The following is a 25,225-nucleotide window of genomic DNA, read 5'->3' on the forward strand; positions in this document are numbered from 1 at the left end:
TTCATTTTTGACCTTCCAGCTGTCCCATGCTTCACATTTAAAAAAAAGATAATCAAAAGAGAATTGACCAAAAAAAGGGTGAAAATGCAGCAAAGAAATTAGAAGTGGTAACGCTGATGTGATATTTTAATCAAATGTAAAAGAGGTTATAGAAGAAATAGCTGACACTGGGAATATTCATACTGTTGTTGAACTGCTGCCATTCAAGAGACTCCGGATACTCAGCCAGAAGGGCTAAGAGAAGGCAAGCGTACGGACGTAAATGAGGACAGTGAGAAGGTTGTGGTGAAAGGAAAGACTTGCAGAGGAAGGGATTCTGGTAAAATTTTCACATTCAAGGAACTCTCTGAGCTATTTCATAGTATTAAAAATATGAAAGGTAAACTGTAAGCAATTTCAGACTTAAAAAGGAACGTGACAGTTCACCAAGGTATAGGAAAGTTGCTTGTTCCATATTGTAAGTTATATGATGAGAAAGTGCTAGCACTATTGAAGCAGCTTTTGATAGTTTAATTATTTTACAAAGAATAAAGCACTTTTTTTTATAAGTTCTTTGTTAGTTATTCATTTTATATATAGCAGTGTGTACCTGTCAATTCCAAACCCTAAATATCCCTTCCCACCACCCTTCCTTGCTGGTTCCCATAAGTTCTTTTTCTAAATCTATGAGTACGAAGAATAAAACACTGTACTGTAATTCTAAACGTGTCTAATATTTTCAGTTACAAATATTTTAGTCAATAGTTTTACTATTTAAAAACTTTCCCTTTATATTTATAACTACCAGTAAGAGAATTTTTTAATGTTTTGAAAAAAAATTTAAAAATCACAGAACAATGGTGATTTTTCCTATCTGTTACTAAGACTGCTTTGCCATTTACATTGTCATTTTTATGTCCCCACCATATTGTACGAAGTGAGGACTGCCCATATACTAGCATGTTTCACTTCAAAATTTCATATACATTTAAAGTTTTATACATATTTGTGTTGTTGCTTGAATACATTGATTTAAAAATATTTTTAGCATGCAGGTATCCCAAACCTGAGATTGCCATTGTGAAGCGAGTGAAGGAGGTATCATCAGCAGAGACCCCTGATAGTTTTGGTACAGTACAGTATTGCAGTATTGATTGTTTGTCAGATGTTTATTGCAAGTGGAAGAGCATCTATTTGACAGGACTTCTTGCTTGTTTGAAATAGAATGGTTTGATTATAGTGATAGTCTTTTTTTGTTTGTTTGCATCAGTGTTTCAGTGTTCCATTGTCTTTGGAACATCTATTTTTATTATCTAACCCTAGACCTGTGGATATGATTGACTAATAATTGCATGTTTAACTGACTGAAAGATTACATTTATGATCTTAACAAAAGACAGAATCACTAATATTTAAATAACATATTTTAAATGTTCTTGAAATAACCACAGCAGAGTGAGACATAAGAAGCAACAAAGATGATGAATTTCTTTAGGATGAAAGTAAGACAGAGGGACCACACACAGGGAAACCTTCAGAATATTCTAAGAGAAACTATGTTTTAGTAACTGAACTTTAGTAAAATATATATTATGAGTATATTCTTGAATAGTTTGAAAGTATGTTCATTGTAAGGCCATTCTTGAACTTTTTTTATAGATTAAGTCTCTATACAGTTTGCTATCTGACTTATATTGTATGCTGTGGTGATGGTAGAGGAGGAGGAGGAATTGTGTTGAGTGTGTGTGTGCGTGGGATGGAGGGAGAAATAAAAATAAATATCTCTGTCCATATTTTATTTTTTGATTACTATTTAATATAGATGAATTGCCTCAGAAGTATAACACAATGTATGGAAAGACATAAGAACTGTTTTATGCACCAATTGAAATTTTGTAAGAAAAAGTTTCTTAGACAGTATATACAGTGTCAAAAGCAAAAGCTAAGCTGAAAGATCCTCTGAGAAATGGGGAGGCATGTAGTGTATATGTACAAACATACACAGTTGTGTATATTTTAACATATCAGTGCAGTGCAAAAATCTTCCAATTTGCTCTACTTTGCCAGTTCTAATGTTATTCTAAAATTAAAAATTTTATCTCAGTGTGTATGCAGAAATTAAACATTTAATGAAAATGTCTTTTGAAAAAATAAAAAAAGAAGAAAATGTCCTTTGAAGAAAAAAGTTTCAATTTTGGATTATTCTGAAGATTGTTTTTAAATAATCCTTGTTTTAAAGACACTGTAGGGAAAAGGAATGATACTTATTCTATAGATAATGGCAAATGATATCACTAGGAGGTAAAGTGCTACTGAACAATAACTAATAGGATTTAACCTGTCAGTGATCACCTTTTGAGACTCAGTCTTTAATTATGTCCCTACTTACTGTAGTGTGCCTCTTCATAAATGTTTATGTGGTACACCTCTATTTTTTTAATCCTACTATTTCTACAATAAGGAGGCAATATAGAGTCAGAATATTAGAGCTAGAAGGGATGCAGAGACCTAAAATCTTTGTTTTATGTAACATGAAACATAGTTTATGATGTACTCAAGCTTTGGTGACTGGTTTTATATGTATATATATGTATATCAGAGCAGGGATTAGTGTGGAGGCTTTTGAGTTTGTTGTTGTTGTTATTATTGATTTGTTTATTTGGCTGCACTGGGACTTGGTTGCATTGTGTGGGCTCTTAGTTGCAGCTTGTGGGATCTTAGCTACCCGATCAGGGATTGAACCTGGGTCCCCCGAATTGGGAGCATGGAGTTCCAACTACTGAACCCCCAGGGAAGTCCCGGCCTTTGGGTTTTTAGTTCAGTGCTTTTTTCATGGTAATAAATTATGTTAGGATTAGCAGGGGAGATTAGTGCTAGATTAGAGGGTATCTGATTTTGATGTTCTTGCAGGAGAAGATGCATGCACATCCTTCTACTCTGCCATCTTGACTTCTGTGCTATGGCATCGCATCTAGTCACATCACATCATGGCAAGTAGAAGGGAAAAAAAATGGAAACAGTGGCATATTTTATTTTCTTGGGTTCCAAAGTCACTGCAGACTGTGACTGCAGCCATGAAGTTAAATGATGCTTGCTCCTTGGAAGAAAGGCTATGACAAACCTAGACAGTGTTTTAAAAAGCAGAGACATCACTTTGCCAACAAAGGTCCATATAGCCAAAGCTGTGGTTTTTCCAGTAGTCATGTACAGATGTGAGAGTTGGACCATAAACGGGGCTGAGTGCTGAAGAATTGATGCTTTCGAACTGTGGTCCTGGAAAAGACTCTTGAGAGTCCCTTGGACAGCAAGGAGATCAAGCCAGTCAGTCCTAAAGGAGATCAACCCTGAATATACATTGGCAAGACTGATGCTGAAGCTCCAATACTTTGGACACCTGATGCAAAGAGCCGACTTATTGGAAAAGACCCTGATGCTGGGAAAGATTGGGCAGGAACAGAAGGGGGCGACAGAATGAGATGGTTGGATGGCATCACCAACTCAATGGACATGAGTTTGAGCAAACTCCAGGATATAGTGAATGACAGGGAGGCCTGGCGTGCTGCAGACCATGGGGTCACAAAGAGCCAGACACAACTCACTGAACAACAGCAACAGCAGAGAGTATCCAGTTCTGAAACCAGCAGAAACTATGTAATTTTCCCATTCAGAAAATGTTTTATTTGGTAACTATAATAGATGAGTTGATTTCTTCCCCTCTCTTTCAACTTTGATGGATTTCTTTTAATGATTTATATGAAAAAGAATGATTTCTTAGAAGAGAAAAAAAGCAATTGGAAAAGGTATTAGTATTTTAGATAATTGCGATTTTACTTCAGTTTTGAATATTAATACTTGACCAATGTTTTTACAGTTAGAACTGGACATGGAACAACAGACTGGTTCCAAATAGGAAAAGGAGTGGTCACGGCTGTATATTGTCACCCTGCTTATTTAACTTATATGCAGAGTACATCATGAGAAACGCTGGGCTGGGAGAAGCACAAGCTGGGATCAAGATTGCCGGGAGAAATATCAATAACCTCAGATATGCAGATGACACCACCCTTATGGCAGAAAGTGAAGAGGAACTAAAACCTCTTGAAGAAAGTGAAAGAGGAGAGTAAAAAAGTTGGCTTAAAGCACAGACCTGGTCAAGGCTGTGGTTTTTCCAGTGGTCATGTATGGATGTGAGAGTTGGACTGTGAAGAAAGCTGAGCGCTGAAAAATTGATGCTTTTGAACTATGGTGTTGGAGAAGACTCTTGAGAGTCCCTTGGACTGCAAGGAGATCCAACCAGTCCATCCTGAAGGAGATCAGTCCTGGGTGTTCATTGGAAGGACTGATGCTGAAGCTGAAACTCCAGTACTTTGGCCACCTCATGTGAAGAGTTGACTCATTGGAAAAGATCCTGATGCTGGGAGGGATTGGGGGCAGGAGGAGAGGGGGACGACAGAGGATGAGATGGTTGAATGGCATCACCGACTTGATGGACATGGGTTTGAGTAAACTCCAGGAGTTGATGGTGGACAGGAGGCCTGGCGTGCTGCGATTCATGGGGTCGCAAAGAGTCGGACACAACTGAGCGACTGAACTGAACTGAACTGAGTACTGTCTCTATACCTAAAACATAAAAGTAAGATCTGCTTTTTTTAAAAACTTGTACTGTTAGTTTACTATCTTAGCCTTTTTAAAAAAGGAAAATCATTATATATAGTAATTGTTTTCTTTGTCTGGTTTCCTTCGGCATGAAAGAAGGAAAGGAATACAGTGTCTGAGTTAAGCAGTGTATATAATTGTTCTAAATAGACAACTTAGACATGTAAAAGCAACCACAGATCGATAGTATGTTTGATTATCCTAAAAAAAAAAAAAAAAGAACTTCATGAAATGATAGATATGAGAGAAATAAATTACTGTATATCTAGTATTTACTATTTTTTAGATTTATTTTTATTTACTTGGCTGTGCTGGTCTTAGTTGCCGCGGTTGGGATCTAGTTCTCCAACCAGGCAGTGAACCCTAGTCCCCCCTGCATTGGGAGCAAGGAGTCTTAGCCATTGGACCACCAGAGAAGTCCCAATATTTACTATTTCTTAACTTTGTTAATGAAGTTAACAAAGGTGATGATCAATTAGGCTCTATCACCTTCCCGGGGCTTCCCTGGTGGCTCAGAGGGTAAAGAATTTGCCTGCAGTGCGGGAGAACTGGGTTTGATCCCTGGGTTGGGAAGATCCCCTGGAGGAGGGCATGGTGACCCCACTCCAGTATTCTTGCCTGGAGAATTCCCATGGACAAAGGAGCTGGGTGGGCTACAGTCAGTGGGGTTGAAAAGAGTCAGACATGACTGAGCCAGTAAGCATGCACGTATCACCTTCCTCATCATTAGTACTGGCCAACTCTTATCTGTTATACCACTGGACTGCCTCAGACCAGGAATTTGTTAGTCTCCCTTAAGTAAACTGCAGTGAAGCCCCAGGTTGCATGCTATGTTCCCCTGAAGTTTAGTGAGTGACAATATTACATGATCTGAGTAAACATTTCTTTGCATGTTGCAGTAAACTTTTAAATGCTAAATAACAAAATCACACTGAAATACTTCTTTTTGGTCTTAGTTAAGGAATGTGTTTAAAAAACTAAACATCGTTTTATAATTAATAGCCATTATTTTAAAAGACAAGACCTGTTAATTGAAATTTACAAAACTAAAAAGTTAAGTTTTTTTCAGTTTCTAAAGTGTTTCAATTTTCATTTCAGAATGTCAGGTTTTGTAAGTAGGTTAAGCAATAGCTTAACCATATTAATTTATTTCTTTTAAAAAATATTGTGTTGTAGCTTTATAAATCCTTTTGGGTGCATGTTTGATTTTTTTGGCACCTGGTATGATTTGCTTTGCTTAAATTATTTTGAACAGCATGATTTGCATCTTAAGTTTGTCTTCTTTAATGCATTATATGTTTATTGTAAATTTAACCTTACCTATTGGAACTTTTGGTTCTGTTAAAAGTCTAAGCAGTTTATGTTTATATGTACACCTATTCTTTTTCAGATTCTTTTCCCTCCTAGATTATTACAAAATATTGAGTTTTAATTAAATAATGTAATATGTCACACTGTAGTCAAGGGGTGTAGTTTTGTTTTCTAGTGAATGTGAAAGTTGCTTGGTCATGTCCGATTCTTTGTTACCCCATGGACTGTAGTCTGCCAGGTCCTCTGTCTGTGGAATTCTCTAGACCATAATACTGGAGTGGGTAGCTTTTCCCTTCTCCAGGGGACCTTCCCAACCCAGGGATCACACCCAGGTCTCCTGCATTGCAGGCAGATTCTTTCCCATCTGAGCCACCATGGAAGCCCACCACTTTATAAACACATTGTTTTATAGTGGAGGCTAAAATAAAGAAACTATAGGTATTCGACTTACTTTTCTTCTACCAAAGTATTTTGATTTTCAGTTTAATATATGTTTCTTGCTAGAATGACTTACAATCCTAAAAGATACTATAGAATCGTTTGTTGATATTGGACTGAAGCTTTTTAAAACTTATTTTTATGGGAAAATATAATTAAGGAAGGACACAGCATGACTTAGTGACTGATCAACGACAACATAATTAAGGAGGGGTATGCAGGTTAATTAAATTTCATAATAAGCTCTGTGAACCTGTCCTCCTTATTCGTTGTGTTGAAGTCTTTTGTCAGTTAAAGTAACTTGGCAGTTGACTGGGGCTTGAAATTTTCTTTCAAGGATTTTGTTTTAATGACATTTTACCTACTTTCTGAGAGCATAAGAATATTTATAGTAAAGGTGTAACATGAAAAAAATTAAAATGTATCAAGATGGGAGTAATTTGGCCTGCTTTTTCTGAGAGAAATTTTGTAAAATTTTAGAAATCCTTAAATTTATGCCTTTTTTGGATTCAGTAATGCCACTTAGGAATAATCTATGTTAAAGAATTTTCAGAGAAACATAAAAAGATTTAGGTACAGGTTTATGTAAGTGTTATTTTAAAAGCCAAACATAATGAAGAATAAATATCTAGTTAAGGGGATTAAACTATTGTGTATCATATAATGAAATAAAATACTACCAAAGCAATTATTGCCTTAAAGAGTTAAAAGGGGAAATGTTCACCATATAATGCTTTGTGAAAATCACAGAATACAATTTTATGTGCACTTCTGTATTGAAAAAGGGCTTCCCATGTGGCACTACTGGTAAAGAACATGCCTGCCAATGCAGGAGATGTAAGAGACCATGGGTTTGATACCTGATCAGGAAGATCCTCTGGTGGAGGAAATGGCAACGCACTCCAGTATTCTTGCCTGGAGAATTCTGTGCACAGAGGAACCTGGTGGGCTACAGTTCATAGGGTCACAAAGAGTTAAACATGACTGAGTGACTAACACACAAACAATTATGAGTAAAGAATGGCTACTTAACAAAGAAATACAGTGGAGAAGAGACTGAAGAAAACCAAGTCCCAGCAACTCCATTCGCCCAGAACTAGAGTTTCCCTCTTGTGTGGCCTTCAATGAGGCTCCTTTCAAAAATTTTCTCTCTCTCCTTTTAAAAAATCTCTACAATTGTTCCTCATCTGTTTTTGTTACGTTGCTCTCTCATTTCTTCCTTTGTCTTTCTCTTTCTAATCTGACCCCCCCCCCACCGCCTCCTTTTAAGTGAATATAGTATGAAGTAATTATTTATACTTATATAGCAAAATATAAAAAACTGCTGGATTAAATACATTTTTATTCTTGAGATAGGAGAAAAAAACCTTACTTTGTGTTTCCTTCTGACTCTCTTTTGACTTTTATATGGCAGTGACCCTCAGTTTTATATTTCCTAAATAGGTAATAGTTGACCATTAAATGATGATTCTGATGCACTGTAATATTCCAATTCATCAAGGAAATATTTCTTTTAAAAATTCAGTGTTAGTTAGTAACAATATTTTGTAAGCTACAACAGGTCTTTGGTTGCTTTTGTTAATTAGAAGACTAACTGGAATTCCTAATTTTTTGTACATCCTAAAAAATCAAAATTTCATTTTGTAAAAGTGAAATTGCATGTTTTAAATTGTTTTCTCTATTCTTCCTGGGTTACTGAAGCAAAACAAAATGTTGAAAGTGTTGAAATTTTTTATATTTAAACATGCAAAGTGTTATAGTTTTCAGGATTTATAATTAATATCTAGGGAGCTTTTAATTAGGAAAAGATTTGTTTATACATTAAAATAATTGAATGTTTATGTTCTCAAGGATAGATTAGAAGGAGAGAAAATCCTACTTAAAATAATTTTCATTTGGTTTGATGCAGTATAAACAAGCAATTTGTAAAAACTATCATGTCTTTCTTACTTTCCTGCCAGTAAAGACTTAAATGTGAAATCAAAAGGAAAAAAAATGTATGTGTAAATATTATCTCATAGACACATACAGATAGTTGTCCTAACCTATATATTTCTTTGTGTGTGTGTGCGTGTGTGTGTGTGTCTTGTTTGGATTTTCATTATCAGTAGATCAATTCAGTCATTTTTAGCTAAAGTTTATTTGCCTTTCTGCCTGTGTACATAAGACTTTTAAGAACAAATTTCAAAAGCACCTAACTTCTTTTACTCCTGTTCGTTAATTTTAATTAAGCTTTTTATTTTGACATAATTGCAGATTCACATGTAATTGCAAGAAATAATACAGGCTACCTACTTTTCCCAAAGGTGACGTCTTGTAAAAACTATCATATGGTGTCACGTGCAGAATATTGACATTGATAGAGTCAACATACAAAAGAGTTACAACCCCACAGGGATGCCTCTTGTTACTTTTTTTTTCTTTTTTTAATTAATTAATTTATTTTAATTGGAGGCTAATTACTTTACAGTATTGTAGTGATTTTAGCCATACATTGACATATATCAGCCATGGGTATACATGTGTCCCCCATCCTGAACCCCCCTCCCACTTCACTCCCCATCCCGTTCCTCAGGGTCATCCCAGTGTGCCGGCCCTGAGTGCCCTTGTCTCATGCATGGAACATGGACTGGCGATCTGTTTCACATATGGTAATATACATGTTTCAATGCTATTCTCTCAAATCATCCCACCTTTGCCTTCTCCCACAGCGTACAAAAGTCTGTTCTTTACATCTGTGTCTCTTTTGCTGTCTCGCATATAGGGTCATCATTACCATCTTTCTAAATTCCATGTGTATGCATTAAAATGCTAACCTATATATTTCTAAATGTGAAACCCTGTTAAGTGCAGCTTCTTCAAACAATGAAAAATATCTGAGAAAAAGAAAAAAATAAGGAAGTCTGGATGTTAGTTATTTTTGCCAGTATTGTGAATAAACACACTTTGGAAAAGCAGTTTCTATTCTGTTATCATTCCGTTAAGTTATTTTTCCACTAAGTTATCATTCTGTTAAGAATTTTTCTGTCTGTGTTCATGAAGGATATTGGTCTGTAGCTTTCTCTTTTTTTGGTAATTTTTTGGTTTGATTTTATTTTTAGTACTCTTCTGACCTTATAAAATAGGAACTATTTCTTCATTTTTTGTTTTTCTGAAGGAACTTGTAAGTTTGTCTGAGATTGGCGTTTGCTTTTCTTTAACTGTTTAATAAAACTCATTAGTGAAACCATCTGGATCTGGAGGGTTGTTTTTTTTTTTTTTAGTGTGAATGTTATGGAAAGGTGCTTGTTAACAAATTTGATTTTGCTACTAGATAGGGCTATTCAGATTTTTTGTTTCAGCTTATATCTTTTGGTAAGTTGTATTTTTCAAGGAATTTGTTCATTTCATCTAAGTTGACTAGGTTGGCATAAAGTTATATGTGATATTCTTATTTTAATGTCTGTAGAATCAGTAGTGATGTCCCCTGTTTTATTCCTGATATTAGTAATTTGTGTTCTCTTTCTAGATTGGTGTACCTAAGGGTTTTTTCATTTTGTTAATCTTTTCAAAGAATCAACTTTTGGCTTTGTCTGTTTCCGTTATTGTTTGCTTTTTATTTCATTGATTTCAGCTGTTTTTGTTGTTATAGCCTTCATTCTACGACTTACTTTTCATTACCTTGCTCTCTTTTTTTGGTAGCTTTTTCAGATAGAACCATGCATCATTTATTTTAGGCCTTTCTTCTTCTTAATATTAGTACTTAAAACTCCTCTAAGCATTCATTGAGCTGTCCTGACAAATTTCAGTATGCTGTATTTTCATTGTGATTCATTTGAAAAGTATTTTCTAATTTCCTCTTTGATTTCTTCTTCGGCTTGTGTATTTAGAAGATGTTACTTAATTTCCACTTTCTTCCCTAGATATCTTATTATGAGTTGTATTTTGGTCAGAGAACATATTCTTTACAATTGTAATCATTAACTTATTAACACTTGTTTTGTGGATCAGTATGGATCAGCATATGGTCTCTTGATAAATGTTATCATCTGCACTTGAAAAAAATATGCATTCTGTCGTTGTTGAGTATGGATGTTTAAATATTAGTTGAATGAAGATGATTGGTAGTGCTGTTCAGATAATCTGTTTCTTAGTGATAATTTCCCCTGGTTTTCTATCAGTTGCTGAGAGAGAAGCTTTTGTATCTTCAAGTATAATTGTAGAAATGTTTATTTTCCCTTTAATTTTGTCAGATTTTGCATCATGCATTTTGAAGCTTTGTTACTGCTGCTGCTGCTAAGTCGCTTCAGTCGTGTCCGACTCTGTGCGACCCCATAGACGGAAGCCCACCAGGCTCCCTCATCCCTGGGATTCTCCAGGCAAGAACACTCTAAACATAAGCAAATTGTTATTATGCCTTTTGATGAGTTGACTCTTCACATTTTGAAATGTCCCTGGTTCTGGTAATACTCTTTAAATCCACTTTATCTGTTTTTAACATCGCCTTTCCAGTTTTTGCCAACAAAGGTCCATGTAGTCAAAGCTGTGGTTTTTCTGGTATTCATGTACAGATGTGAGAGTTGGACCATAAAGAAGGCTGAGCACCCGAAGAATTGATGCTTTAGAAATGTGGTGCTGGAGAAGACTCTTCAGAATCCCTTGAACTGCAAGGATATCAAACCAGTCAATCCTAAAGGAAGTTAATCCTGAATATTCATTTGAAGGACTGATGCTGGAGTTCCAGTACTTTGGCCACCTGATGAGAAGAGCTGACTCACTGGAAAAGACCCTGATGCTGGGAAAGATAGGAGGCAGGAGGAGAAGGGGGTGACAGAGGATGAGATGATTGGAAGGCATCACTGACTCAATTGACATGAGTTTGAGGAAACTCTGGGAGATAGTAAAGGACAGGGAAACCTGGTGTGCTGCAGTCCATGGGGTGCAAAGAGTTGGACACGTCTTAGCAACTGAACAACTCCAGCCTTAGGGGCTTCCCAGGTGGTAAAGAATCCACCTGCCAATGCAGGAGACACAAGAGATGCAGGTTTGATCCCTGGGTCAGGAAGACCCCCTGGAGGAGGATATGGCAACCACTCCAGTATTCTTGCCTGGGAAATCCCATAGACAGAAGAGCCTGGCGAGCCACAGCCCAGGGGGTCACAAAGAGTCAGATGTGCCTGAGCAGCTCAGCACAGCACTGCCGCAGCTCCAGTCTTACAAGCTTACTGTTTGTGTAATATGTCTTTTGCCATTTATTTACTTTTAATCTATTGAAGTGTAATTCTTGCAGATATCGTATAGTTGGGTCTTGCCTTTTTGTCCGTTTTAACAACCTCTGCCTTTTAATTGGATTGTTTAGTCCTTTAACATTGAAAGTAATTATTGATATAGTTGGATGTAGGTTTACTATTTTACTGTTTGGTTCTCTTTTCTTTCTTCTGTTCTCATTTCCTGCGTTCTTTTGACTTAATATTTTTTGCAATCTCCTTCACATTATTTAGCTTTTTAACTGTGTCCTTGATGCATTTTGTCTGTATGTGATCCTTTAACTTTGCATACTGCTTAGAGCTGCTTCTACTTAGAACCTTGTACCATGTCACATACATTGTGGAAATATTGCAGTCATATTTCCAAATTGGTCCATTTGTGACCTCCTTCATCCTTTATGCTTTGATGTCAAATGTATTATATCTACATACATTATAAACTCCACATGGCAGTGTTGCAATTTTTGGACAATCAGGTTTATTTAAATTACTAGGGAGAAAGTAGTCTTTTATATTTACTCAGTATTTACCATTCGTGATGCTCTTCATTCTTTTTATTTTCTTTCTATTTTACCTTAAGCTGGGATTTTTGTGGTTTTCCCTGCACAGGCGCGGTTCACACAGAAGCCGTATGTTTGAACTGAATGTGTATCAGGATTGAAGGCTCCTCCTTTCTGACTCTGCTCTTTTCTCTCACTTTGCAGTGGCTTTGGTTATCTTGCACCTTGCCCACTGCTTCTTTAGGCCAGAAAGACTGAAGGGTTCTTTCTTCTTTTTTTAAGAGCTGGTTTAGGCCAAAATCTTCATGAAATGGGTAACTCACTTAGTTCCATTCTTCTTTGTAATTGTTGATTCCTCTCCACAATCAACCTGCTTTTTGGTCATTTTCCAGAGCTCTCAAATATTTATTTATAGTTATTCTGTATAGGATTAGTCTGATAGAGGATAATTCAGCCTGTACTGGAAGTAGAACCAGGACTTTTTAAGCTAAAAATGGTTGGAAAATATGGTGTGGTAATGTACAGTCTTTGGAGAAGGAAATGGCAGCCCACTCCAGTATTCTTGCCTGGCGAATCCCATGGACAGAGGAGCCTGGCAGGCTACAGTTCATGGGGTCGCAAGAGTCGGATACAACTTAGCAACTAGATCAATAGTCTTCTTATTTTAAAATATTTAGAAAAAGAGAGAAATTGTGATGCATGTAATGCACACTCACACTGAAACAGAAAGAACTAGTTTTTCTAACTCGAGTCTGCTTAATAAAAGATTAGATTGGAGTACATTTCCATGTAAGTGTACATAGTTTACTGTGCGTCAGAAGAAAAAATTTAAGGTTAAGATATGTATGTAGGGATATAAAGCTTTGGGATTTACTATGATTATTTTCAAGGGGATTATATTAGCTCCCCTCACATTTTAAAATTGGTACAGACTGCTGAAACCTTGGGCTTATTTCAAAGATTGAGTTTTATTGTGTGTTATACACCTAATGTTTTTTCACTTCTGATATGTATTTGTCTTCTTTCTGTTAATGTAGTAAAGAAGATATAGTGTCAGAATCCTCAAAATGGTCAGCTTATGAGTCACAATTTTTGATGGGTACTTTCCAATAAAATTTCCACTCTCTAGGAAATGTTCCTTTCCTGTTTCCTCTTATTACTCCTTGGGTTCTTTATAAGGCAGGAGGCAAAGCTCTGTGCTTTGATTTTGCTTTAACCTCTGTGCCAGTGGTTTTCCTCCCTGCTGTGTCTCCTTTACTTTGTATTATTTTCTTTTTCTTTCTTTTAAAAAGAGTTATTTTTCATTACCTTTAATTTTTTAATCCTTGTATGTACTTAGAAAGACAGATTCGAAATATTGCTTACATTATTTGATTTTTTCCCCCTCATTACTTTTACACATTATACATTTGCCTTGCTCTTATCTTTTCATCCTAGGAGTTGTAAAATATTTTAAAATACTTTGCTCAGTATGTAGAGAATTTGAAGAAGTAAAAGCAAGGACTCTATATATTCTCATTACATTGGGAAGGTCCTGCTTGTTGAATTTTTAGGTATTTCAAGATGTTCCAGTCAACTGACAAGGACTTCTCCTCACAGTGTCAGAACTGTAGTGATGGTGAGAGTAATGCAACTAGGAAATAGTTCTGGTATGTAACCACTTGTGCATGTTTACTTCACCAGAAAACTCTGGAGTACAGTGGTGTCTTATATTCCTTGTTAAAAATTTGGGAAACTATTTGCATGCTTTCAAAGTAGATTTTGAGGTAATAGTACTAGTCAAAGAATAGAGATTATATTCTAAGCAGATACAAAATACTGCAAAGTTTTAGATATCTTCATTTCTTTACTGTCCTAGAAAAGGAAAAACAAAACTTAAATTTGCATTCTTAGAATTTCTTAATGATCCAATAATTGCCTAAACTCTAGGTTTTAGCACATTTCTTATTATAAAGTCATTATGATACTATATGCTTTTTTAGTAAAATAACATTTACAAATATGTCATACTCCTTTTTATGTAGCTTATTGATGGAGATTCATTGGCTTTTCACTTTTTAAAAACTAAACTCTTCAGTTCTTATGTTGTCATAGATTATAAATATTTTAGAAAATATATATCCAGTTTGTAATGTATTTCTTTGGACACTTTGGTTATACTAGATCTTAATTGCAGAGTGACCCATGGTTTGGGTTCTTCTGTATAGTATATCAGTTAATCCTGTTGGATTGAATGAGAATAAAGAAGGTGGAATTCTCTGCCATTTTACTGTAATTTACTCTTATACAAATGATGAGTTGGTTATTATGAGATTACATAGGTAGCATTTTTGTAATTGTTAATTTTTAGATTTAATGATGGCACTTGAATATACTTTGATAAAATATACTTGAGAAAACTTTTTGTGTTTATTATGACATATAAGTAATGTTGCTATTTAGTGAATCACACCCTACTCTCTGGGGTCATTTTGTTGTGTAAATGTTCTTTATTATCCTGTAGTATATTTTTCAAAACTCAAAATATTCAGTATATTATCAAGGGATATTAATTAGTCTCATTGTAGAGATACAAAGACGTATTTACAAAAAGCCAAAAACAAGTGATTTGCCCAGGGATATAGGGTTATAGTAGGCCTGTAATTAAAGCTCAATTTGTTTTTCTAGCCTTGTAATTTAATCTATACCAAGAAATATTTCCTGTATGGATAACTTTGGTTCATTCACCTAAAGATAATTTATGAATAAACTCTGCTGTTCTCTCATTTTGTAATTCTGCTACTGTTTTCTTCATTGTAATAAAAAAGAAATCTTGCTATAGTAACTAATTCTTGACCACACCCTCTCTTTCCCCTTCAGAAAAGTTGGAAGCTCAACCACCAACCCCAGGACAGCTGAGATATGGTAATGGTTCTATAATTATTTGTGCATCTGTCTTTTACTTGAAATAGCTATGTTATTCATTAATAATACAGAAGAGTCAACAAATTAATTCATTCCAGATAGAATAGATTATCCTATTTATTATGCTAAAGCAAAAGGTTTGTAAATTTGGTTTAAAACATAGTATTATAGAATTTCTAAGATTGTTAACCATGTCTGTTAGTGTTTAAATATTGTTACCATCTAGAGATAAAATTGTAGTAGAGGTTTTCTTAGTTCCTGGATAAAAGGATATGTTTACTTTAGTTTGGATTTAAGTTGGGTTATTTCAGAACTGGAATTTCTAGGCTATTTTCTTTGGTGGAGAAAATGCTCTGTCTTGTTTCTAATAATGAAGAAAGTAAAGTTCATTTTAAGCCACCCCAAAGAAGAACCTTTTAATGCTGCTGGTCTGCTCTCTTTACTGTATTGTGATTGGAGTAACTGTTCAAGGGCTAACACCAAAGGAATGTAAAACAGTTCAGGGTCTTCTTACAAAGACAGTGGAAGAAGAGAAGTATTCAGCAGTGCAGTGAATTTGAACTGGTTGCAAGTTAAAGCTAAATATTAGATATGGTTTGCTGATAACTGCTGAGTTATAGAATAATATTTTCCAAAGGAAACTGAAGAAATCACAAATTGGTAGTCTGTCATTACATACTGGAGAGCAGACATATAATTAAAATGTAGTAGCTAGTTCCTTTTTTTCTCTCAGAGGTAGAATGTAAATTGCCTTAGAAATTAGTAGCTTTTCCCAGGTATCAAAACAATTTAAGAATTCTTTAAGATTTTTCTTTCCCTGGTAATCTTTTCTGATGCTTCTAGGCTGGGTTCACATACTCTATATCCATAGCACTGTATAATGCTATCACCAGTTACGGAGTCATATTGACATTAACTATATGGCTCTGTTATCATTCCCAGACTTCTTGAGGGCTGGGATCAACTATCTCTGTTTCTCAAGTGCCCAGCGGAGTGTCCAGTACATGTTATGTAATTTTTTGAAACTTATATTTTTCCTTTGGGTTGAAAATAAATTTTTATTTATAGGACACATTTATTTACATCTAAGCATCAAAACATGATAAATTTTACAGTTGCAGGTAATTATTATGCAATGTAGCAACATGCTTTGGTTTTACTGACCAAGTTTCTACTAAGATAACTATTAGCTTAATCTTAGTTTAGTAACCTTGACACCTAATTTTAAGATATTTATAACTAGCTAGTTTTAGAGATGCCATCAGATTAACCCCAAAATATTTAGTAATTCCAAAAGTTTCATATTTTACCATATTTACTTTTCAAAGATGATTGAGAAGGTGTTTGGGAGTCTTCTCTTCAAATATATATATCTAAGTAGCAGCTCTCTCTTCTCTGTAAGTGTTTCATATAGTGAACTATTAGAATTTCATTATATTCCTTTGACTTACCAATTTGTAGTATTTTTTGAAATTCTGTATGTGTTTTAGAAGCTGATTATTATAAAATTTCAAATGTCTGGTCATTAAGCTCCTGAACCCAGGCAAAAAGTTGAAGAATTAAGACAGCCCTTTAATGAAGAAACGCTGTTTCATTAATGTCATTTGATTTTTTATTATCTTTTAAAATAATATACTTTGTAATTAAAAAGATGCTGCTTTTTACCTGGGACATTCTTATGTGGTAACAAGAGCTCTGAAATGACCTAGAATATGTACCATTTCCCCCCTTGATTCTTAGTCTTTGGTAGTGCTTATGGGTAGAAATGTTTCTTGTTTTACTGTTTATTAGCCTTCCCTTATTGGTGCAGAACTCACCATAGTAGTATCAAATTTTCATAATTTCTGGATTATATTTTAATTGTATTTTCTGTGGACTTAACTACGTTAAAAGAAAAAAGATGTAAAGTCACTGAACACTAAATACATAACTAACCAATTGATTTAAGGGACAATTTTTTGGATGTGGTATAAAACTGAATGCTTTGATGCCTATTTTTAAAAAGTCCTCAGTTGGACGGATGTTGACTATACCTTGGCAGATTTATAGATTAATTAAAATAAAGTCTTAACTGTCCTCAGCTTTTAATCTGTTTCACAGTCTTCCCTCAATTGTCTTAGTCTGGAATTTTCTTCCTTTCCAAGGTAGATGTCCTCAACTTAATTAACTAATGTTTGTTGAGCATCTACTATGCACTACGCATTCTGCAATGTGCTGAAGATGCAAATAGGAAAAAAAGATGAAGCAAAATATATTTAAAAAATAGTTATTAGCTCTTCCTAGTTACATTTCTGTTTTCTCAGGTCATCCAGATTATGTACTTGGTAGATAAGATATGGTGTGCTTTTGGTAGGAAGAGGCCAAGTTACATTTTTATTTAAATCAAATATTATTTGTTTTAGTTTGTGAAAGCAATCAGGGATACTGATGTGTCGAGGAAGGAAAGAGGACTTTGAATCCAGATGTCTAATAGAAATGACATAATCACAGTTTCCTAACAGTGTTTAAAAAATTGTTTGATAAGTAAATGTGACCAGATAACTTCCCTGAAATTTGATTCAAACATTTTTTATTATTTCTAATATGGAGATCAATTTTATGATATCAATCTTTAGGTCTAAGAGAGAAAAAGATTGATGTCAATAGTTATTTAACAGGTAAAATATGGTACTCATAAAATGTATTTATTTATTGTTCTGTCATTAACTGTATGTAATTTGTACATGTGTGTGTGTGTGTTGCCAGTAAGAAAGCACAAAAGCCTAACACAATTAATTTTACATGTTATGTGTTTTTTATTTTGTTTTTTCCCCATTATAGCTTCTACCAAGTATATAAACATAGCAGAAGCAGAATCTTTTGGCTGTGGGGAATGGAAAGCAAATTCTAAAACTTAAATCATATCTACTTATGAGACTTTAATCATATGATCTGTTTTTGTCATTTTAAAATTATAGAAATCTTAAAATATATTTTTCTGTTTTTGATGTTTTTCAGTATTCATCCACAATGCGATACCTTTCATAGGGTTTGGCTTTTTGGATAATGCAATTATGATTGTTGCAGTAAGTTCTTTCAACCCTTCTATTTTGAATTAATAAAGAAATGTGGTCTAAATTTTCCTAATAATTTATATATTATAGTTGTAAAGCTTTAATTAACAAATGAATGACTATTTTTAGCTGTATTTCATGTTAATTAGACTGTACCTCAATTTTAAGGCATTATATCTATTAATCAGGACTTTTGGTAAAGCATTGACAATAATAAACAGATATTCATTGAGTCTATATTATTCTGTTCTAGTTTCAACATTATTAAAGAAAAAAGTTTGTAAAATTTTCTGATGTCCTTTAATTTTATCAGCAGTTCTCATATGTGTATGCTATTAATTAGTTCTTTGTCCAGTTTTCCCATACAAAAATGTTTACAAGAGTGTTTTGATATTCAGTCTATCCATTTAACTCAAAGATGATTTAAGTTTCAATTCAGAATACTGTAAATGATAGGGCCTTCAGTCTGTTCCATCAGTGTTAAAAATTCTCTTTTGCTGAAGTCATTTTCATTTAAGGTTGTTTCTTAAAGGTATTGTTTAGTCTTGCTGCTGTTTAGTCTTAGGAATGGTCAATTGACCTTTCTTACTCTTCTATGACATCTTTTGTCAATAGATGTCAACCCAATTTGGGGTTTAGATTAGAAAGTCATGATGAAAATACATGTCCATCATTAGTCCACGAGGAAAATGCAGGTCTTCTGAAACTGCCTAGTCCTGTATCCAATTCTCCTCACTGACTTGAAGTTTTAAAAAGTCTAAAAATTCTAGATATTGTGTAGGAAACTGCTCAAAAAAAAAAAAAAGAAGGATTTTAGAATTATCAAATATAAGGAAAAAATATTTGAAAGATGCCAGGGTTTTGTTTTTTTTTTTTTGGTCATCGTTTGTTTTGTTTTTTTGTTTCAGTTTTTTGACAGTCACATGTACTGTAGGTGGGTAGCGATAGAATATTTGGTTTTAAAATAGGGATGAAAGTATAGTTTACATTGTATAGATTATAAAATTTGCTTGAAGACTATCAAATTGGTTCGCTCAAGAATGGTTTTCTCTGCTATGTAGTCTTAGTTTATGTCCAGATTGATGGGGATCAGATATCCAGAGATTGTAGCCATTCAGCTGGTTGAAGAAACACAAGGTTTACACATCAGGAAGGTATCTCGCTTGGTAAACAGTCATAGAAGATACTGTAGCATGTACATAATTTGAAAGTGATAAGCACCCATTGGATGGATAATTCTTGAGCAGAGTAGTCTGGTAAGAGCATCTAAAATATAATTTCAAAATGCTAGCTTTCTGGCTGATTATGATATTTTCCTAATATGTATACAAGAATCAAGATGATTAATTTATATATCTGTGAATAAAAGAAACTTTTTCAACCATGCCATACTACCTTTCTGAAATAAGTAAGCCTTTAGTAAGCCTTGAGTTGGTTAGATTATTTAAATTGTTAATGTAAATAAAATTAATTTTATTTATTATTTATAGAAAAAACCCACTATGATTAAATTATGAACTGTCGTTTAAAACTTGGTATATTCCTGAATAGATTGTATTAAAGCTTCTCTGTGACAATTTTACACTCAGTATTTAAATTCTGTATTGAAAGCAGGTATCCCCCCATTCTACCATCTTAATAATCTTTTTATTTTTTTGGCCTCAGTTGAACAAACCTTAGATACTCAAATGATGAAAAACTATCCTTGCTAAAGGGAAGTGTTGAGATGATATATTTTGCTTAAAGAGGGGGGCAAGGAGATTTTGAAGAGGGAACAGAATAGGGAAACTGGGTAGTTTCTTAGGTCCTGAATAAGACCTTCACAGTATGGTCTTGGGGATTCCCTGGTAGCTCAGCTGGTAAAGAAACCACCTGCAATGCAGGAGATTCCGGTTCAATTCCTGGGTCAGAAAGATCCCCTGGAGAAGGGAATGGCTACCCACTCCAGTATTCTGACTTGGAGAATTCCATGGACTGTATAGTCCATGGGGTCACAAACAGTCAGACACGACTGAGTGACTTTCACTTTCATCAACTTTCAGTATGGTCTTACTATTTCTTTGAAATAAATATCTCCAGTAACAGATGTGCTGCGCTGAGTCGCTCATTTGTGCCCGACTCTGTGACCCAATGGACTGCAGCCCGCCAGGCTCCTCTGTTCATGAGGATTCTCCAGGCAAGAATACTGGAGTGGGTAGCCTATCCCTTCTCCAGGGGATCTTCCCAACCCAGGAATTGAACTGGAATCTCCCACATTGCAGGCAGATTTTTTATCAGTTGAGCTACCAGGGAAGCCCCAAGAAACAGATATCTGTGTTTAAATACAGTTACTCCCAGCAGTCCAAAGTAAAGTAGTGCTATTAGGAACCAGCAACTTCACAGCAAATATCTTTCAGATGCATAAATAAGCAAACCCCCCCCCCCCAAAAAAAAAATAAATAAATAAATACAGTTACCAATTAAGACAGAACAACCACACCCACATTCTAAAGTCAAATTATTGTAATGTTGTTCCTATCTTGTGTTACTCAGGCCTGTGTCTAATTATTAGTGTGACTAGAGTGGACTGTTTTTCTAGGCCTGAGATGATTGACTCTAACTCAGTAAAATTTGTTTTTCTGGTTTATGTTGAAATCCAGTTTCACAGACATCACCAGTTTATTTATATAGTACTGAAATAAGTATTTAAACTACTGGCTTAAAACTGATTAAGAATAAGAGGTGTGGCAAAAATATCCTGTGATAATTGCAGAATAATTCAGAAACAGTTAAATTTTTCCAGAGAGACTTTTTTAATAGACTGTTAAGACTAAAAATCCATAAATAATATAACTATAGAATCTATGAAAAGGCAAATAAGTGAACATTGTTATCTTAAGAATGTTTTTCACCTTTTTTAGTTAAACACTAACTGCCATTGTAGGATAGCTATGATTGTTTGAAGATAGCTAGTTAAGAAAACCTTCTTTTTAATGTTTAATTTTTAACTGATTCTTTTTTTTGTATTGTGCCATTTGATGCTTTTTCCTGTTAGGTATACTGTCTTGACTTCTACCCTAATTGCAATCATGTAAACAAATTCCTATATAATTTCTCATAGTAGATTTGACTTTTATTCTTGGCTGCTGTTCATACTAAGCTTGTGATTTCATAGTTTTTTATTTTTGTGTTGTTGGATTGCTTTTTATAACTTAGATTTTAGTGGGTAGGGGGGAATTCTTTTCCTTACAATTTAATTAGGATAGAATTGATTAGAATTCTAGAATAGATGAATAAGATTAAGGTGACGAACCAAGTACAACTTTAAGACAACTAGTACTAGATTTATTTATAATTTCTACCCCACCTGTTAACATGAAATTTGATGTTATATGGGAAAAAGGAAAAGAGTGGAGATTTCATTGCCTTCAAACCAACTTTGAGTTTACATGAAGCTTTTCATGCTATTAAAATCATCTTCAGGTTTCTTAAATTCAACCAAGTGATTAAGCATGTAAATGCTTTATAAATACATGTGTTGGCAGACAGATTAATTTTAGGTAATTTCCAATGATTCATTGCTGTTAAAGATGCTGTATTTATTTTTTATACATTGTAGCTATCGGGTGCTTCTCTCCTATATTAATACTCCTTAATACTCCAGGGTATTTTGCATCCATGGATAAAGATATTTCTTTGTGCCAGTTTTCTTTTTCTTCAGAAATCTGTTTCTTTGCGTTCCTTTACAACCTTGTAACTTTAATGCCTGGGAGACCTTTACATCAGGCTATTTGGTCCATACTCTATAGGAATTATATTTTAAAGGAGTGGAATCAAAAGGCTTAGGGGAAGGAAAATTGAGGAAGTTAAACTTAACTTCTCTTCAGTTTTGTAAATAAATGCGTAATGCCATATTACTGTATACCAGATAGGGCATTCTCTTTTGTTTTTCCTCAACAAATACTGAGATTTGTAGGGCGTTTTTTTTTTTTTCCTCTATAAGTATCATTGAGATTTAAAAAAATTTTTTTGGAAATTTTCAACCATCAATATTTAAGAGAACTTTCGAGAAGTCCATTTTTGGCAGTATTGCATAAGGGCTAGAGCTGAATTAGCACAATAGGTTCTAGGATTTCTTTTTTGCTGTATCTCTATTGTATTAAATGCTATTGTTGCTTGTAAATGAATTATGTAGTCTCATTATCTAGTGATTAAAGAGCTAAATGTTTTAAGGATAATTTTTGAAGTCTGATTTTTTGGGTCCTTAGAAACTGGTCTAGTCTTTTAAATCTTTTATAAGGTAGATACCAATAGTATATAATTGTATCATTCAGAATTTAAAATTTAGATGAGTTGGTTGTCTTTGTGTTCAAAAGCATTAAAGTACCTTTCTGTAGTAAGAAAATATAAATTCTAGATTATTAATGATGAATTGCATTGCTCTGTGTGTTGCTATTTTTTATTTTTATGAAGGCTTAATTGTAATGAATAAAATATTGATGTTATTTCTGCATGAATGCATATATTTAATAAGTGATTTGCTATAGTATATGCATTTTATGTATATTATATATAACTTTGCTGTAATAACATTGTTTTATCTGTTTTATTAATGCTTTGCTATTCTTTTATAGTCACTTCAGTTTTAATTTTTAAGATTAATTTCTTTGTAATTGTTTTTCAGGGAACCCATATTGAATTGTCTATTGGAATTATTTTTGGAATTTCAACTATGGCAGGTATTTAATAATAGTAGTGTTATTATTCCATTGTATATTTATGAAACATTTTAGTAGATTAAGTATAGAAGAAGATACTTCATTTGAATGAATTTACTCACTGAGATGTCTGTCATTAATAGTTTATCTCCTTAATCCTATCTTAATCCTCCTTAATTTTGTACAGGTAGTATGCATTTTTCTGAGAAAGTTTGGGTACTTTATGTTAGTTAATGAGTAACAATAATCTACTATATTGACTGTGTTAAAAAATTTTTTTTCTCTTAATTCAGTGTTACCCTAAAACCTTCCTACCCATTTTCTCTATCAAATTATTTATTTTCAAGTTGGGAAGAAAAATCAAGGAAGGAAACACAAGATCAAAAATCTGATTTGGTTCTTTCTCCTTCTTTCCCCACAAATACCACTCTACTCTTCATGATGGTGGGATTTGGGAACAATTCTGTGTTGTGTTATTATGGAACATGTGAAGTAGATGAGTAATGAATGAGACATTTCTTCTCCTTGATTTTCTTGAATGTCATAGCTGTACATATAGCTTTACTCTTTAACTTTCAAGTATCCAAATTCCCTTAAATATTGTCTGAAAGTTGAACTACAGAATGTTATGCAGATGTTTTAATATTGAAACCAAACTGGAAACTGGCTGCCACATCAGGAAAAAAACTACTAATTGATGGAGGTTTATGAGTTACTTTGGATATAGTCATTGTAGCTTAGAAAGGTGGTAACTCTTCCAGACTAGTGCTTTATTGATTACACGGTGATCTACTATAGTGATTTTTCTGACTTTTATGTAGTAATTCACTTGTCCATTTTTCATTTTTTTAGCTGCTGCTTTGGGAAACCTTGTGTCAGATTTAGCTGGTCTTGGGTAGGTTCACTTGTGCATGTGTATACTTACTCTCTATTCTCCATTCTCCTTTAATTGGGAAGGATTTTGAAAAGGGACACTTATTTTTGCATGTGTGTTTTAGAACTAAGTTTTCAAAATTAATGTTTCTAAATCAGCAGCACTAAATCTTTGGTGTGCATCAAATATAGATGCCTAGCTCACATCTCAGTCTTGCAGAATTAGTGTCTCTAGGGATGGGGCCCTGACATTTGTGTTAAAGAATCTTCTCAAGCAATTCTGATATGTGTAAAATTTTTTTCTAAAACTACTGTAAGGTAAGCAGAGTTGAATTTTTCATTTCCTGAAATGTTTATATGTATTTTATAAATATTTCTAAGGATGAGACAGGACTAAAAGTAAGAAACCCTATCATTATTTCACACCCCCCCCATCCTCCCACTAAGTCCAAAGATAAGAAATATGGCTCAAATATGAGGATACTGACTGGGCATGTTCTCTAGAGAGAGTAATTTTCAAAGCAAATAATGGCCAAATCTTACATGGACTTGGCTAATTTTTGCTCGTTTTATTCCATGTGGCAAGAAGGAATGATGAAACAAACTGAGGGCGCCTACTCAGAAAAGGCCAGCTTTCTCCTTCTGTTGTTACATTTTCTCTTCTAAGCAGCAGATGGCCTGGGCTATTCCCTGAGCTTGGGGAAGCCTAGGAAGTATGAATTAGACAGAGTTGGCATTAATTATTGTGATAAACATGCTCTGTCTTGCTCAGTCTTTGGTTCTGTTTCTTCCTCTTTTTTTTGGTTCATTTTGATGGTAAGTTTTGAGATTTGAATTTGCGTCTAGGAGCAGTCTACTTAGCCCTATAATCTAGGGAAAGGCAGCTTTATTCATGATCTAACTCTGTATGTTAGACATCTGCACTTGAGTATGGGGCCACAGCTACTGTTCAAAACACAGTTTCTTTGTTCTGGGCCAAAGCAGAAATTTTGTATTCCTGGAATTTCTGATGTAAACCTACAGTGATATTATCCCTTAAACATTCCATTTCCCAGTTTCCAACATTAACGTTTATAATGATAATATTATAGATTTGTTGGGACTCTTCCATCTAAGAACTATTTCTCCTCTGCCTTAAAAAAATACCATTATGTAGTAAATACCACATTTTATCAATCTTAGTTGCATAGGTTTTTAGAATTTAACATATCTAATATTGGGATCCATTTATAATTGATGATATGCATAATTTAATCAGCAAATTTTTTCTTTCTTCCAGTTCTGAAAGTAAGATTGTATCCAATAAGCAATGGCCACTTAGAGAATAACTTGAAATTACCCTGAAAATTATAGGCTGTTTTTCTTAGTATATCAGTCTGATAAATTTTAAGAAAACTTTTTTTCTGGTGACAGTTATTAAATTGTATGTTAAAGTGCTTTGCTTTGAATTTGGATTAAATGCGTTAATTGTAATTGTAAAATTTTTATATACCTTGAATTGTTCTTTTTAAAGCAGTGGTAGAGAGTAATTACTCTTAAGTCAGTTAATTTACCTTATTAAATATGTC

The 25,225-nt window shown here is 34.0% G+C and overlaps 1 protein-coding gene across 2 annotated transcripts in view; it reads left to right on the plus strand.

Annotated features, from left to right (window-relative positions):
- TMEM65 (transmembrane protein 65) overlaps nt 1–25,225 on the plus strand; it is a 45,625-nt gene that overhangs the window by 15,318 nt on the left and 5,082 nt on the right. Inside the window, exons 2-6 of one of the 2 annotated variants that reach the window (XM_043879415.1) lie at nt 1,028–1,108; nt 14,990–15,034; nt 18,032–18,099; nt 22,751–22,805; nt 23,637–23,679. In XM_043879415.1, the coding sequence (XP_043735350.1) occupies nt 1,028–1,108; nt 14,990–15,034; nt 18,032–18,099; nt 22,751–22,805; nt 23,637–23,679 (292 nt within the window). The remainder of the gene's footprint in view (nt 1–1,027; nt 1,109–14,989; nt 15,035–18,031; nt 18,100–22,750; nt 22,806–23,636; nt 23,680–25,225) is intronic. The other variant, XM_043879416.1, reaches the window with a different exon arrangement.

The sequence above is a fragment of the Cervus elaphus genome, chromosome 21 (assembly GCF_910594005.1).
Source record: "Cervus elaphus chromosome 21, mCerEla1.1, whole genome shotgun sequence".
NCBI classification, from domain to species: Eukaryota; Metazoa; Chordata; class Mammalia; order Artiodactyla; family Cervidae; genus Cervus; species Cervus elaphus.